Source organism: Hippopotamus amphibius, chromosome 11, assembly GCF_030028045.1.
Source record: "Hippopotamus amphibius kiboko isolate mHipAmp2 chromosome 11, mHipAmp2.hap2, whole genome shotgun sequence".
NCBI lineage: Eukaryota > Metazoa > Chordata > Mammalia > Artiodactyla > Hippopotamidae > Hippopotamus > Hippopotamus amphibius.
In genome coordinates this window covers 40,299,603-40,316,926 of record NC_080196.1, presented here as the reverse complement: position 1 = coordinate 40,316,926, position 17,324 = coordinate 40,299,603, and the positions used below count along the sequence as shown (strand labels likewise).

The following is a 17,324-nucleotide window of genomic DNA, read 5'->3' as shown; positions in this document are numbered from 1 at the left end:
TTTTCTGTTGATAGTCAAACCAATCCTGTGAGGTGGATTCCACAGATGACGAATCAGGTTTAGAAAAATCAGATAAATTACTTAAAGAAAATGGCTCTTTGGTGATACTAGGACAAAAACTCAGATTCCATGATTGAATCCTAATCCAAAACCATTTGCACTGGAACTTTTCTGTTTGAGAGCAAGACCTGCCTGTTCAAAAAATGGTGTTGATAACGTTAGGATTCTCCTATGTGTAGTGAAAATGCATTGTTCAGTGAATTTCTAGGAAAAGTGACACTTAGAGACTATCACTGTCCTTTCTGGAAAATAACATTGAGAAACGATTTTTAAGGATGTGGAAAACAAATAGTTTTGGCTAACAGTTACCAAGTTCCTTAAATAAAATATAGGAAATATGAGTGTTATTTAGAGATAGAAGTTGAAAACGGAAATAAAAAAGATGCCTCTGTGAAACAAGACTAGGCAAGGTTAAGAAGTGCAGCAGAAGATTGCTTGTTTTCTACAGACATTCTTCTCTAGTGTTTAATTATTTTTAACCATGTGTGTAATTTACTTTTAAATTGTTTAATCATTTTAAAGTATGGGCATTACTGCCTTCATGCTCCCCTCCCCAAGACACACACACACACACACACACACACACACACAGAGAAAGCACCTCGGGGGATCCAATGAGTCTCTAGTTTGTGTTTAGTTTTTGCCTATGGATACTTAAAGTTTGGGTTTTTTTGTTTGTTTAATGGTTTTTGTTCTTATTTTTTTAACAAGGACAAGCTTTATTTTCCTCAGGGCTTTTTGCTGTCAAGTTATTTTGGTTTGTTTGTATGATCTCTTAGATCTTCCACTTGACTCTGCCTCTCAGCCAGCAAATCTTCAGTTCCCTCACATGATGCCACTTCCCGAAGACATCAAAGGCTCTTGCTTCCAGAGTGGGAATAAACGGAACCATGAACCCTTCATTGCTACAGAACGATTTGGAAACAGCACTGTGGGCTTTGGCAGTAACATCCATTCTCAGGCGCCAGAGAAAGTGACACTTCTTGTAGATGGCACACGTTTTGTTGTCAATCCACAAATTTTCACTGCTCATCCGGATACCATGTTGGGAAGGTAACTGATAATAATTTCCTTCCGAATTTTACTCTGTTCTCTATGAATAGAAATACGTGCTGTTTGCCTTACATTAGATGTGAGAATGAAGACATTGCATTGCTTATTTTTCTACCTTCATACTTTTGTGAGACAGAGGACATAAAAACCTTATATGTGTTGGTGATTTTGGGGGTGGGTGCTTTCATTTACTAAGCTAGTATAGTGAAATGAGCCCCCACAAAAGGGAGCGCAGAAGGTCCAAATGGTGTGGATCTCTAGTGTCTCCAGCACTGTTCAGGCCTGCTGAAGCTGGGCCTTCGCTGTGTCTGGCTGTCGTGTTTAACAGTCACTCTCTCTCTCCTCCGTGTTCCATCCTCCGTGCTGCTTCACGCAGACTGGAGTCTCACTCTCCCCTCACCACCTCCTGCCTCCAGCTTTTTAGGATTAGAGTTCAGGAAATGGGAAGAGTCTGCTGAGGAGGAGCACTGTCCAGGTGGTACTCTTACAGCCTGTGCTGGGAGTCAGGAGATCTCTTTCCGGCCAACTGTAGACTTTAACATGAAGAGCAGATTGGGATAAGGGTAAAATAAAAACATTTGGCTTTTGAGGACTTTCATCTAGTACTTAAAAGTGGATCTAACCTCACTCCGACTTTGAACTAATTTGAACAGAATTAGAAATCAGAATGGACTGCACTAACTTGCTGAATTTTAGGCTAAGTGAATCTAGCTATTCAAATATGTGTATACTTAAACATATACATACAAATTCATGATGAACCGTTTTTAACCAGAGCCAAACCTATATATTTCTTAAACATCTGAATTAAGATTAAACTAGAACATTAAAACATTTTCTAAATTGGCCCTATATCAGACTTGACTTCATGTCCTCAGTCTTGATATCTCCACCACCATTTCCCACCAGGCCCTTCCAGAAAGGCATTCCTCAGGGTAGGCTGTCTGTTTGAAGTCGGCTGCCTACAAAAGTAGTGCTCAAGAAAAGAAAGGCAAGCATTTTCTGGGTAATAGATCCCTTTATCTAGGTGGTTTATCAGCTGAGTCAGCCGAGGTCATGAATTCTGAGAGTTTCTTAGGTTTGTTTTGTCCTGTGGTTGCATAAAGTATTCATAAGCCTAGCCAGTGAGCTTACTAACGTGGGCCACTGGTCACAAGGGGGGCAAGCTGAGAAACTGAAAATGGATGACTGCAGATCCGTGCCAGTACTGGATGAATGACTCTGAGAGGGGCTTATGTATATGGCACGTTATTCACTATTTTGATTCATAGCTGTCTCGGCTACACTTCAACCAGAACATTCCAGAAAAATGTCAGCATTCTTTGAAGACTGCTTTTATCAGAATAGATTTCTTATGTATAGTGTAGTGATTTGGAAAGCATGTGAGTCTTTTTCAGGCCCTGGAAAACAGCCAGTTCAGGATGGATAACAGTTTTGAACAGTTAAACAGCAGGGCTTCCCAACAGGTTAAGGAAGGAAAAGGCAGTGAGTCCCCAGTGGGCCGGCTGAAGATACTGACTGCCTGCCCTGTCCTGGCTTCTCCTTCCACGGCTCCTACACAGATGTGCAGCAGGAGTAGTAGGAGTCATGGGGCCAGTTTTACTGGAGGGGATCTGAGAGAAGGAGGAAGGATGGAAGGGAGGAAAGATGAATATAAAACCAAGACTTCCTCCCTGTGCCCTCATGACCTCTGAATTCATGCCCAGATCAGGCCTCCCTCTCTGAAATATGTCAAACTGCGGATGACCCTAATACCTACCCTCCTTTTCTATCTGACCTGAAATTCCCACCATCAGTTACTACTTGGATTGAAGAAGGGCATTTTTTCCGGAGCTCCGCCAGAAAGGGAAAGCACTGACATCTGCACCTACTAATACAGATTCATCTATCAGATTAGATATTGAAAAGCAAAACTCAGAAACATGGAGGATGGCACGCTGGATAGGTACATGTTGATGGGTGAGGAGAAGGAATAGGCAAGCCCAGGACTGGGGGACAGTCTTCCTGAGCTGCTGGTGTGGGCAGGTTCCTAAGCGCTGGGGAGGGCATGAGAGGTGACCATCCCACACTCCAGAGACTTTCCAAGGGCCAGTTCTGCAGGTGCTGTTGCACTTCATGTGCTGTCACAGAAGCTCACTGCAGTGAACTCTGAAGGTTTATTGCTTTGTTCCTCCTTGCACTCAAACACTGAAAGCAATTGCTGCCTTCTTTTCCTATCTGAAGGGAGTTTCCTGAGACTTGAGTGTGTCTTATAGGGGTTGAGTCTGTTTTTCACTTACACTGAAAGACTGGAATGGAGTCTTCCAGAATGAGGTGAAGAAGGGAGAAGTCTCATCTGTGAAGAATCTTGCTGAAGAGGGTAACACTGTTGTGTGGGTATCTTGCAGGATGTTTGGACCAGGAAGAGAGTACAACTTCACACGGCCCAACGAGAAGGGCGAGTATGAGATTGCTGAAGGCATCAGTGCAACGGTATTTCGAACAGTGCTGGTGTGTAGTGGCCTTCTTGTTACATCCTTTTCCCTGGGGGCGTGCATAGTAGGAAGCCTTGAGAGTTCCATCAGACTCTGTTCTGACTTTAGGGGTTCTCATTTCTAGTTGTTGCCTTTCCCGCTTTATTTTCTGTTCCTATAATTCTTAAGTCCCTCTCGCTTGTGTAAGCTCAGTCAGGTATCAAGCTGTGATTAAACATCTCAAGGTGGCCAGGAGCCACTTTGCTGTCTAATGAATCGCCACCTTGGTGATAGTTCTAGTAACCCACCATTTCAATAGAACCAGGAATGAGTAGGGGGTTGAAGAGGGAGTTTTTCATCTTGTTCTTTGCCTACATTTCTTCTTCCTAATATATTTATAGGATTATTACAAAACTGGTATCATCAATTGTCCTGATGGCATCTCTATCCCAGACCTTAGAGATACATGCGATTATCTCTGCATCAACTTTGACTTCAACACTATCCGATGTCAAGATCTGAGTAAGTACAGGAGAAGCTGCCAGCTGCATTTGAGCAGCTGAACTTTGAGTTTGGTTGGAATTAACATTTTTTATTACTAAACACAAAGCGTTTCAAGTGTGGGTTGAAAATCATCTATAGAGGCAGAGGCATGGTACTAACCATTCCCTCTCTTGTTTTAAAGCTCTGTGAGGAGTGGAGTAAACAAGAGAATATGTAGTGGGTTCCAAGTCTAGCTTGACCCAGTGAGTCACCAAGCTAACTGCTTCCCCTCTTGGGACCCTGGTGTCTCAACTCTTTAACAAATAAGGATACTGATGCTCAGATATGAGGGAGGGTTCACTAATAAAGTCACACAACATAAATTGGTTGGGTTCTTCTTACAGTTTATCATTATTATTAATTTAGTGTTTGTTAAGTGCTTTATAGATGTGAACTTGCATGTCACAGTTAATCCTTGAAAGGTAGGTGATAATCTCACTTAACAAATGAGAAGATGAAGAAATTAGCTTGAGAAGATGGAGAAATTAGCTTGTTCAAAGTTCTAAACATTAAAGCTGGGATTAGAACTGATTGAATATAAACTCCATGCTCTTATCATTACCTAGGCTTCCTGAAATGATTTTAAAATTCTTTGAAGTTCATGATACATTTCCCTGCATATTCTATGAAGTTCTCTTCATGTGTGATTTCTCTACTGAGTCTAGGACACACTTAGAGCAAGTCCCTTGGTGTTGCCAAACTTCAGATTATTCCTGTTCTGTGGTGCTCTGACTCTGTGAAATTGAGTCCAGAACCTCTAAAGAAGAGGTATTATAAGGAGTCATCCCCAAATGATGGTTCTGTGTCTTGTAGAATTAATGTTTATATTCTGACGTGACATGTCAAAAAACCCTCAATTGATCAGAATGCTCAAGGTTTATTAAACAGGAGGAGATTGGTAGAATGTGAAAAGTATCTTAGCATTATCACCTTGGAGCAGGAAACATTCCTTGCCTTTAAATGGGCCACTTCTCTGGGCCTCATCAATGAGATAACAGCTGTTACCTCATAGTCTTTTCACTCCAGTAATACGTGCATTTGAGCAGAGAGGATGTTCACTTGCCTTTCGTCTCCCAGGTGCTTTACTGCATGAACTGTCTAATGACGGTGCTCACAAGCAGTTTGATCACTACCTCGAAGAGCTGATCCTGCCCATCATGGTGGGCTGTGCCAAGAAAGGGGAGCGAGAATGCCACATCGTTGTGCTGACGGATGAGGATTCTGTGGACTGGGATGAAGACCACCCCCCACCCATGGGGGAGGAGTATTCCCAAAGTAGGAGCCCCTTGCATGATGTAGATACTTTCAGCAAGAAACATGCTGCCCAGAGTAGCAGCCAGATCTTAGAACCAGTGTGTCAGTCACTGCTGAGCTGGTGACGAGCACAGTCACCTGGGTGATCAGTCTGGTGATGCGGGTCTTGCATGCTGGGGAGTCCAGTAAACACTGTGAAACTTCCATGCCGACCCCTGGTGTCTGGTACTGTATCAGTACTGAGGCAGCACGTTAAGTGGTGGTGTCATTCTTCTCTCCATTTGTTCCAAGTCCTTTTGAATTGGTAGTAATTCAAAATTCAGAAAATACAAAAGGATATATATTGAAAAGTCTTACTCCCACCCCACCTCATCTACCCAGTTTTCCTCCTCAGTTTCTTTTATATTCTTCCAGATTTAGTCAATGCACATATATAAGCAATTACATACATTTCTTTTTCCTCAAATGATATCATACCATAGAGACTGTTCTACATCATGTCTACGTTAAAAGCTTCCACTATCTTTGTTATGGCTGTATAGTATTCCATTGCAGGACTGTGTCATAATTGATTTAATCAGCCCTTTAAATGACCATTTAAGCAATAAATTATAAATGATGCTGCAATGAATATCTTTTTAAACAAAGTCTTTTCACACATGTATATCTCTATAGAATAATATTCCTAGAAATGGAATTTGTGTCAAAAGCTTTGTGCTTTTATGATTTTGATAAAATTTGCCAAATTATCTTTCATGAAGGTTGAGCTAGTTTATACTCACAAGACAATATATGATGGGTTTGTTTCCCATATGCTCACCAAAACAGTTTCACTGAACTTTTTATCTTTGCCACTCTTATAGGTGAAAAACAGCATCTTATTTGAGTTTTAATTTGCATTTCTCATTTCATGAATGATACTGAACATCTTTTTAAGAGCCATTTTCATTTCCTTTTCTGTTAACTGTAATCATGCCTTTTGCCCATTACAGAATTGGATTGTTAGTCTTTTACTTAGTGATTTGTAAAAGCTCTCTATTTGTGACCACTCTATAGATATCAAGGAAATTAGCCCTTTGTAATATGAGTTGCAAATATTTTTCCCATTTGGTTGTCTTCTTAGCTTTGTTTGGTGGTTTTGGATAAGCAGAGACTTTTTTTATGTAATCAGATGTATCAGTTTTTCTTTTATGACTTCAAGGTTTTATGTCATATCCAGAAAGGTCTTCCCTACCCTAAGACTATAAAAATTTCTTGTATGGTTTCTTTCTTATGGTTGGTTTATTATTTAATGTTTAATCTGTGATCCATATGGATTTTTTGGCATCAGGGCTCAGGTCATTAGTCTGAATCTGTTAGCTCATCTCCTTCCTCTTACAGAGGTATTCACTCCATAACTAACCCCAGATTTTTTTTTTTCCAGTTCTTTATAGCTCTAAGCTCTATAGATTTTTCAAATATATTGAGAATCGGGATGTCGCTAAAACAGTGCTAAAGGAACGGGGCCTGAAAAACATTCGCATTGGAATTGAAGGTAAAGAACATCGCAGTCAGTATTCAGCTTGCATGGCTCATGGAGTGGGTTGGATCTGTGGCAACAGCTTATGTCCTTAAAACCTGGCTTCCGAGGGCCTAGAGGATAGACATACGTGGAAACTACATTCCTGCCCAAGTTTGAAGATTCCTATTTTTGTTTTTGTTCGTCCTACATTTCATTTTATTTCTAGCTGAAAATGCTTTAAAGCAGCTGTAGGAATAGTTCCAGTTTACTGCCTCAGGAAAAAGAGCAGTGAGGGCTAAGGACACTGGAGAGTAAATGTAGCAGGGCTCATGGGCTCACCAAGTGGGAGGGTCAGCCGTTTAGCCAACAATCTTGGTGAAGATCTTTCTGGGATCTGGAAGGGTCCTTCTGAAAACTATAACTTGAAGACTCATTTTATTCCACTACATACCTCTGGGGAATGTCTGGATATATTGTCAGAACTGCTTTAAATGATTTGAGCAATGGCTCCCAACCTGTGGTCTCCATGGAAGGGTATCAGAGATTGATTCTTGGACAGTGCTGAAGCTATTCTGGTCTCCCCTCCATGGGTCTTTGACTCTTGTGTTTTGCTACTCTAGCTGTCTCATTATTGCCCACAGAACCCATCATTGTGTCTGACTTACGCTGTAACTTAAAGTTGGAAGAGATTTTTGAGATTATCTGTTAAATATCTTTCTACAGTGTCCTCTTTTGTCTCTTTGGAAACCACAGGGACAGAGTGACAGGGATCACTCTATTTCCCAGAGCAGCCCATCAAACTGTCCTACCATGAGAACATTCTTCCATACAGCTAATAGATAACCTCCTCCCTCTTCTGTCTTCCTTCTAGTTCTAGCCTGGCAAGCGTATACTCTCAGTAAGATTTCTCCCATTTCCCTGTGGCCTTTCAGATATTTTAGGCCTTTCAGATATTTTAGGCAGCATCCCAGTTTTTTCTTTAGGCTTAAACATTTCACATTTCCTTAACTACTTCTCATACAGGATGCCCTCTAAGCAATAGAATTAGAGGACTAGAGTAGCCATGCTCCAGTAGGATTTTTGTTCTGTAGTACTGAAGCCAGTAAAATAAAGATTTCTGAAATTAGTAAGAGGCTCCTACCCCTTCCATTAGAAGGGATACAGTTTTTGTTACTTCCCGTCTAGGGACAAGACCTACTAAGCTGAGCAGGAGGGAAGCAAGCATGTAGGTGGCCGGAGCTGGGAGAACATGGTCACTTCCTTGTAGTTTTCACACAGTCTTAGGGTTTGGGAGGAAATTCATGTGGTTAGGAAGAAGCAAATACGGAAAGCAGGGTGAGCAATTTTCTGGGGTCATGATGGCTCTTTCCCTCTGTTTCAGGTTATCCTACCTGTAAAGAAAAAATTAAGAGGAGACCTGGTGGCCGATCTGAAGTGATCTATAATTATGTGCAGCGCCCCTTTATCCAGATGTCATGGGAAAAAGAAGAAGGAAAGAGTCGCCATGTAGATTTCCAGTGTGTTCGAAGCAAATCCCTCACTAATTTGGTAGCTGCTGGAGAAGATGTCTTGGAGGACCAAGAGATATTAATGTACCACCCACCCCAGGTGGATGAACTTGACCGGTTAAATGCCCCACTTTCTCAGATGGCTTCTAACGACTTTCAAGATTAGGGCCAGCTGTGGGTCCACCCCTCTGCAGGCCTTTTCTCTGTCTGGGATGCCCACAGCCAGTGCTCCCCATGGTTTGTCTCGCACTAAGTAGGAGACGTGCTTCTCCCCCATCCTGTCTTTTTCTACCATAATTAACGTGTGTCCTATTCAGTAAGTCTGTGCCTCTGGCAGGGGATGAAAAAGCACTCACTGGTAATTAAGCTACCAGCTTTGCAGCAGCCCTGGTAACTTGAAAATTTTAGGTCTGGTGCTGTTCAGAGCCTTTGCATAACTGCAGAAGCAAGGAAGGAAGTGAAGACTCATATTGCCTCATGTTCAGCAAAGCAGGTCTCATCCTTTACACTCTCTTCTTGGCTTTTGTTTGTTTTATTTTGTTTTATACCAGGCAAATTACTTAGCAGCAAAGGGACCAAACTTAAGACAATCTCTATCTTCTACAAGCAGGCACTAATGGGATGCCCATTAGAGGTTAGTGAAGATACCATCCTGGTGGCCTCTGTGCCCAGGTTGCATCTGGGAGGAATAGGCTATTGTTCAAAATGTCCAAGAGGAAATTCTTAAGAGCTTCAATTCAGTTTTGTTTTTCATTATTGCAATGAATAATCCAAAACCTCACAAATTCTTTGACAGGAAGGATAATGTGTAACAATGTTTATGAAACCTTTTTAGCTTCAAGGTTTTTGAGCCTAAACAAATTGATTATTCATTTGGAATGAAATTCACACTTTGATTATCCTGGCTTGGAATCTGGTGTGAAGACATAGGTCTTCACCCTAGGCCGGCATGTTGCTGTGGGTGTGGCTGGGAGACCTTAGAAATGGCTTAAAAGGCTTTCAAGATGTGGGCAGTGACTTCTCAGAAGTGCTCAGTTTCTCAGTAGAAAGACTAATAAGAACTGGGGTGGAGGGGAGGGCAGGACTGGGGGTGAATCTGGATGGGAAAACATCACCTGTCTAGGCTTTGTCTCAGTGCAGGATTTTTTGTTGTATAGTCTTTTCATACTATGGAATATCTTTAGCTATCAGGATATTTTAATTTTTGAAATAGCCTATCAGCTACTCACACTGGGTAAGAAAACCATATTAATGCCATTTCCAAAGGAAGAATGAGTGGAAGGGAAATTAGGCCTAGTAATTTTGATTGCTCTGTCAGCTCTGTGTTAACAGTACATGGTGTGTGATGACCCAGATCACTCCTCTCGGCACTGAACCACCTCCCCTGATGTCCCCGTGGCTGCTAACGCCAGAGCTAAATTTAGAGTCTAGAGCCAGATGTGTCTTGAGATTTTTTCCCATTTTATGGTAGAGGCTGGCCTTCCAGTCACCTACCCTGAGCGTTTATGAAGAGACACATAGTTTCCTTCAAGCTCTTTAAGAACAGGACTGGTTTTCTTAAATTTCATTTCCACAAGATACTATAGGGCAACTTGAAGACGTTTTATGACTGCCCTAGTGACAGACCTCCAAAGGTAAAGTCAGATGGGTGTTGACCGCTATTCTCTCCAGGCTTGAAGAACAAGAGTGTTCTTAAGGTTTGTATTCTCTGTGCATGTGACCAGGGTGAGTGTCACAGGGGACATCAACGCTCTGTTACTTACTCAGAAAAATTAGTAGCAAGGGGTTAAGCCGAGCCGTCCCCCAGCTACAGAGGTATTCTGGTTATCACTGGCATCCGTTTATAAGGCTGATGGCCAGGGTTAACGTTTAGGGTTAGTGGGTTAGCGGTATTTTGTAGCCGGGGGTAGTTTTATTTCTGTGAAAAGAATTGGCTCCTATTTGAGGTCAGGTTTGGCTTTGATCTTACTGGTACTACATTCATACCCATGAGTAGTTGACCAGCCCAGATAATTGTTTAATGGTGCTTCTTTTACACTTTTCAGTTGACTTCCGTGCCATCACAAAGGAAATTTGAGTTAACTTTTGTGTAGTCTATATGTATAATTTGTTTTATAGCTTATATAACATTTAAGGGTAAACATGTCTCAGCTAACACTCTCATTAGTCCTTGCTTAGGTATGAAAGTGTGGCATGTACTTAACACTTTGTTCTATATAAATGATTAACTTCCTCAGGCTTTCAAAAACTATGTTTTTCCCCCCCGAAATTGGATTAATGTGCTTTCAGCCCCAACCCTTAGGGTTTAAGTGAGCTGGAAATGTATGGAGGTAAATTTGCCAGTGTTGCCAGGTGGTGGTGACCGAGGGGAAAACTGGGCCCACAGGTTCGCTCTGGTGGAGAGGACATCTCTTCTGCACCCCATGCCCTTCCAGCCCGGAGTGCAGTATCACTGTCATTTGGTGGCTCCTCTCAACCACACCTGCTCTGTTCCCAGGGCCAGGACATTCCTCGGTGGCAGGACCTCGCAGTTCTCACAGGGACAAGAGCTGGGTTGCAGTCATTCTCTTCAGAGTCACTTTCTGGCCAGCTGGGAAAGAGGTGTTTCTAATTGAAAAGGTGGAACTCAGGTTCAGTATTTTTTTCTAAGTGCCTAAATAAGTAAGCCAGGCTGTTTATACAGAAACATTTTCATAAGAAAATGGCTTTGCTTAGACTGTCTTATTCAGAGGTATCTGTCTCAGGCCAAGATAAACCTGAATTTGAGGTTTAAGATCTGAGTTTGTGTCATCTGCGTGATACCACGTGTTGTCGATTAGCAAACGTTTGCCATTAAGGAATTGGGAGCAGGCAAGGAGACAGTATTAAAATGTGTCTGGTTAATGGTTTCTCCAAAGTGGAGAAAAGGTATTAAAAGGATGACAGTAAAAATGGTAAGGAAGCTAGAAAGTAGCTGGATTTTGTACATGATATGCAGTAGCCAATATTATTTTGAACTGAATTCCGTGTGTATACAAGTCTATGAAAATACTGTGGAATAAGCCCAGGAAGGATGGATAATGTTCCAGCAGGTCTTTCTGTAAGTAAAAACAATCAGGGCACAGGCTTTAAATTGTCAAAGTGTGATGGGGAGTCTTTATCAAGTAATAGTCAGTAAGAATCAGTCTTAGTGATTTATTCAATGCCACTTCTTGCCGTCATCTTGAAATTGTTATACTGGGCATAGTTCAGAAAACAAACTTGATACCTTTATGGGAGATGGAGCCACATTCATGCTCTGGATGGGATCACCTCTGCAGGAGAACATTACATTTTCTCTTAAAGGCAAAATGCTTGTAGGTTTTGCCTCTTAGTATTTACTCTTAAAGTTGCACTTGTTCACCTACCAGTGTTTACGAAATCCTACATTTGGGATGCTTTTTCTATAATAAAATGTTATCACTTGCGTCCATGTTGCTTTTTTTTCAGCAGAAAATAAGACTGGAAGCCAAGATGTTAAAGGGGACTGAGAGTAGCAGCACCCAGACTGCCCAGGAGAGTCTTTTTCCCTTCCTGCGGCCAGCTGGGGGGCTCACCTGGAGCCTGTGTGTGCTTCTCCCACCCTGCTATTTCCTATCGTTCACAGGTTCCAGAGCTGTGATGCTCTGCTTTCTTGAGTTTCTGGTTAACTTTCATTCAAGACCCCTTGAACCCTCAACTCCAACTAAGTAGGACCACACAAAGCCAAACGTAAATTTCAAAGGTAAGACGACCCACAAAAGTGTGTTGTACTTTTGGTTTAAAGCAAGTGAGGAAGCATGGCAGGAATGAAAGGCAGGTAAGAAGGTAGGGTAGGGTCCAGGCATGTCCCCGGGAAACACTGCTGTGGGGCACCTTGTCATCCGCTGCTGAGTCTGCCCTCTTATAGTCAGGTGCCTCCTGGGTTCCCTCGGTGCACTTGGCCTGGGATACTGACAACTTCAAGGGGTGCTAAAGCAAGCCTGGGCCTCCCTGGCAGGCCCACCTTTATCAGCACAGAGGTTAAGAACATGCTCTGAAGACATGGCCTGTTGAGTATGTTCAGTGCCAGGCACTGCTTGGTCACAGGGACATGCTGATGAGGACAGTTTCTCCCTTGAGAGGGCTTTTATAACTGTGTGGAGGAGAGAGGTCCATAAATAGTCCAGGTCACTCGGGAAGCCCAAAGGCATGGAGTAGCCAGTTTTTACTGTGAAAATCAGGAGAGTTCACAAGAGGATTCTATACATGACACATGAACCAAACTGTGAAAGAAATACTGGTTGTTTTGGATCCAGGAATCCAAAAGGAAGTATTCCAGGCCAACTCAACTAATATAATCAAAGACGCAAAGGTGAAATAGATGCTTACTGTCATCAGGGAAGAGGATGGGCAGGTGGGCAGGAAATGCAGCGATGAGGCCAGAGTAGGAAAGGACTCTTGTACCTCAGAGGTGTTTGGTCTCATTATATAAACTTTGGGGAGCCTTAAGGGTTTTATGCAGAATAAAATGATCAGACTTGAAATTTAAAAGAATTTCTTCGGCAGCAGAGAGGATGACAGACTTGTAAGGGGAAGGACCAGGGACAAAGAGATCAGCTAAGAGACCATGATGACGGACTCAGCAACAAATGGTGACGATGCTGGTAGGATGGACAGTCATGCCTCAGAATTACACGTTTACTGATGGGCATCGTAAGAAATTTCTGGCTTGAACAGTGGGTAAAATGAACTAGAAAAAAAGCTCTAGAAGCAAGAGGAGCTCCATAAGGACAGTTTGCACCTGTAAAGGACCTAGAGTTCCAGGGAGGGATCCAGGCAGGATGGTCATGTTGAAGATCTCACCACAGAATGGCAGCTGAAGCCACAGGATGGGGGAGATCCCATGAGTGAAAAGAAGGCAGAGGCATCACTGAGGAGCACTAGCCATCAAGCAGTGGCAGAGGAACTGCTAAGAAGGAAGTCAGGTGGGAGCAGAGAGTTTTTTTTTTTTTTAAATCAACAGTGTGAGTGCAGCAGGGTGGTCAGGTAGAGGAGGGCTGAAGAGAAGTCAGTGGATACGGCAGTCAGGACACCAGTGAACAGAGGAATGACTAGAAAGATAAGTACTGACTTGTTTTGCACATGGGATAATTAATACTGACATGTTTCCCACAAAGGGAAGAAACCAGACTGAAGTGAGAAGGAAATGAAGTAATGAAAGTGACTGGAGAGTGTTTTTCAGGAAGTAATACTTACTCATAGCTCCAGGCCTGTGTCACAGCATGGGACCATACCTACCAGCCTCCCAAATCCTGGACTGCTCACCTTCCCCTCTGCCAAGTCACTGCTACTCATAAACCTCTCTGGGACGCTTCCTCAGCCTTTCCAACAACTCTGGGTTGGCTTAACAGTCCTGTTACAGCAACACTCACGTAGTAATAACTTTGTAGTTGATGCTGCAATTCTGTGAAGCCAACTTGGCTGGGAATTCTCTCCTCAAACCGAACTGTGGTTCAGAACCCAGTGGACTTCCCTGTTGTGTCCCCAGTGTGCCTGGGATTGAGCTCTGTATGAATGCTTAAGTACTACATGGGCAAGATATTTTTCTCTGAAAACATGCCTGAAAAGCATCGTGGAGGCTTGTTTTTAAGTCAGTGTTGGCTTTGAGAGATCATTCCAGGGAAACAGTTTGCTAACTAGAAAAGGAAAATACCATTCACTGAATCCTTCTGCATTCGATTAAAAACACGAGGCCCAGGAAAGAGTAACAAGAGAAGGTGATCCAGGAGATATGCTTTCCAAGGAAATGACTGAGAGAGAGAGTATCAGCCATCAGTGGCAGGGGATTCCTGTGCTACACAGGTGAGTGTTAAAACGAGCAATCTGCCAGTCAGAGCCTAGTAATCCCAAGGCAGTTCCCCTCTTTAGAAAGTAATTCTTAAACAGGTACTGAAGAAAATTCTGATGTACTCCTGAATCAAGGAGGCTGAATGACATCAGCATTCAGTTTCATTTTAGTATGCAGTACAGCTGAAGTTCTATTATTTAAAAACTCCTAAGAGACAGGACACAGAATTATCTGTGAAACACATGAGCCTTGGAAAGACACTATATTCTGTTAGGCTGCATTTAACTAACCTCGGGCTACAGCTCCCACCCTAGGTGGTCTTTGCCTGAGGCTCCTCTCCCTCATCCAGAGAAGGCGCTAAGGAGATGGAACCCAACAGGACTCCTGGGACACACACATCCAGAGACAGCCCTGCTCTGGTGGACACAGGGAGCTAAGAAGTCCATCCAGGGAGCTTGTGAGATTCTTGGTCAACCCCAGGCTGAAAAAAAAAAAAAAATGGGGCTGGGCTACAGACAGTTTTATAAAGGAAACTGCCAGCACATTCATCAGCAGGTCTCCCGTTGGCCTTGGTGCACTTACTGCAAGCGTGCCCTCTGCCCAGTAACACTGAGCCAGGTGGAAAGAGCACAGGCGTGAGGCCAACAGAAAACAGTCTCTCTCTTTGCATGAACTCCAATTCAGAAGACTTGTTCTCAGGGAACAAAAAAGCAGGTCCCATCTTCCCTGAGACAGTAAAGCATTTTGCCTAAAGATGGTATTCAGTGTTCCAATGGTTTGCAGTCAAATGGGTTAGAAGAAGCCACCAGCACTCTGCCTCTCTGAATGACAAGCCACATTTGCTTTAAAACATACCACAGATTTATATTATTTTCACACAGTTTATTCAGAAGTTTGAAAGTTAAAATGTGGGCATTCCCCCCTAAAACAAATCATCCCCTACCACTCCCCAACACACAGACTGTCACCCTCCTATTACTTCTCATTATCCATGCTTACCACACACTCTTGCAAAACACACGGGGGTCAAGACCCCAACTATTTGGTAATCCAAAGAAACTACAAAGTTTCACAAAAGAATCTCACTTCCTTTTCACTAGCAAACCATGAATGAAAGAATGAGGGGCCAAATACATTACCTTCATCCAGAGTTAATACTTCCCTAATATTATTCTTTTTTCTTCTTCTAAGATATTAAAACCCAAAGCAGTTTCACTTACTACTGTAACTCTGATATTCCATTTTTCTTTTCTGAATGGCTAAGCGAGGACATACTTTCCTTTCATAGCTGATGTTAACAACCTCAAGACTGGCAGAAAGCAGTGTCCCAGTTGTTGGCCTGGCTATAACACCCTGCAACAGACAAAGTTACCACACAGGTGCAAATGATGCTTTAGGAGTTATCAACATTTTTAAAAGTAATAATGCATTAATATGGACCCTCCACATTTTTCTGATGCAGCAAAAGTCCTCTAAAGGAGGTGGCAGCTATGAAAGAAAAGGCACTTTGTGCTAAAATTCAGAGGGTCTCTCTTGAGAGAACACCACAGCAGAGAGGCCAGGTCAGCCCAGGCCTGCAGGTGACCCTTTAGGGTGGAGAGGACCATCCCCCAGGAAGGCATCTGCAAAGGAAAAATTTGTAATCATGATTCCAAGGCAAAATGGTTACTTAGAGTTGGGAGGGGAGAAATACTAGGAGAATACAAATACAGTTGCACCAAAGATTGAGGAGTGAACTTTACACGGATTTGTAGGCTAGCTCTGCACTTTGTATTGGGCTGGTTCCTTCACCACTTGGAAGGAGGTTCTGGAGACAGAGCAGGAGCAGCACCTTAGGCCAAGAGGGTTCTAGGCCTCCTGCTTCTGCCCGGGCTCTCCTTGCTGTGTCCCAGGAATAAACCGAGGTCCTGTTGGCAGCACTTGTGGGTATTGCTGGTCCACGGCAACATCCAAAGGGATTTTCCGATACAGCCGTGAAGAGGAAGTGAGGATTTTCCATGTGATCCCGGACTCCTTGGCAATGCCCAGTGACTTTGTGGGCCTTCTGAGAGCAACAGTGGATCAGGTTGGTATCCTCCCATCAACACTGAGAAGAGCAGCATGAGTACTTTAGATGGGCAGAAGGAAATAAATCAAAATGGACTGAGGGTCTTTATCCTAGTACCATAAATAAAGTGCACCATGAATGGAGGCTATAAAAAGCCACTTGCCCGAGGCTGAGGTCTGGGGAGAAACTACCACCACCATCCACTCAGAATGGTGGATCACTTCCTTAAGCCAGAATGCTGGCTGCTGAAGCTTTCTTTATTGCTTTATTTCCTTAGTACTATGGAACTTTTAGCTGTAAAGAAAAAAAAATACTTGGTGGGCTTGGCAGGAAGCATGTCACAAAGTCACAAGAATTGGCTGATACTCAGTAAGTATATCTTACAATCTCAATGTTGGATGATGGCTGTTTTCCCCTCTTCATTCTGATGAACTTAGGAAAACTCAAGTTTTTTTAAAAACATCAAATTGGCTCATGATGCTTCTAAAGAAGCAGGACAGCTGTTTATGGCCGATGCAGTAGAAATGGTTGTCTTTGTTCTACAGGGTCATCAGGTTCATTATGGAAGAGAATCCACTTACTATCACATTTCAGGAGAATTTACCGTGACACGTTGGTGGGTTCCATAAATTTCTCACAAAAGAGTATGTGAGAAGACGACCATGATGTTGTACAAAGAACTGCTCGATTTAGGATCCTATTTCAAGGAAACTATTTTGCTGCTTTCATGTAGGAGGGTATTGCCCCCCGCGCAGTCAGGCCCTCAAAGCGCTTGTACGTGTAATTGATGAAGACCCAGTCTTTGTTCTTGTAGTCAGTCTCAGGGTGATTACTTGTTGCCACTGGGAAAGAAATAGATGTGAGAGTTGATTCACTGCCTTACCCTGATGGACTACTCAGTAATGGAGACATGACATTCTCAAGAACATACCACAGCTTCTATTTGGGAAAAGTTATTCTTCGCTCTGCGAATTTTCTACATTTGCCTGCCTGTGTTCTTTGAACCTCATATTCTTCATGATATTTTAAAAGTCTTATTTTCCCATTTCTGTCATTTCAGGTTACCTAATCTTTAATT

The 17,324-nt window shown here is 42.7% G+C and overlaps 2 protein-coding genes across 16 annotated transcripts in view; one reads left to right on the top strand and one right to left on the bottom strand.

The window, feature by feature from the left end:
* The window catches only part of KCTD20 (potassium channel tetramerization domain containing 20), a 39,088-nt gene extending 27,270 nt beyond the window's left edge, over nt 1-11,818 (top strand). For 10 of the 12 annotated variants that reach the window (XM_057699002.1, XM_057698999.1, XM_057699001.1 and 7 more), the window contains 6 exons: nt 840-1,113; nt 3,501-3,603; nt 3,968-4,088; nt 5,187-5,384; nt 6,787-6,897; nt 8,246-11,818. In XM_057699002.1, coding sequence (XP_057554985.1) covers nt 840-1,113; nt 3,501-3,603; nt 3,968-4,088; nt 5,187-5,384; nt 6,787-6,897; nt 8,246-8,538 — 1,100 coding nt within the window. In that variant the 3' untranslated portion in view covers nt 8,539-11,818. The remainder of the gene's footprint in view (nt 1-839; nt 1,114-3,500; nt 3,604-3,967; nt 4,089-5,186; nt 5,385-6,786; nt 6,898-8,245) is intronic. The other 2 variants (XM_057699003.1, XM_057699004.1) reach the window with 2 other exon arrangements.
* A 3,251-nt stretch (nt 11,819-15,069) lies between these two features.
* STK38 (serine/threonine kinase 38) overlaps nt 15,070-17,324 on the bottom strand; it is a 41,313-nt gene continuing 39,058 nt past the window's right edge. For all 4 annotated transcript variants that reach the window (XM_057699059.1, XM_057699061.1, XM_057699062.1 and 1 more), the window contains one exon: nt 15,070-17,088. In XM_057699059.1, coding sequence (XP_057555042.1) covers nt 16,958-17,088 — 131 coding nt within the window. In that variant the 3' untranslated portion in view covers nt 15,070-16,957. The remainder of the gene's footprint in view (nt 17,089-17,324) is intronic.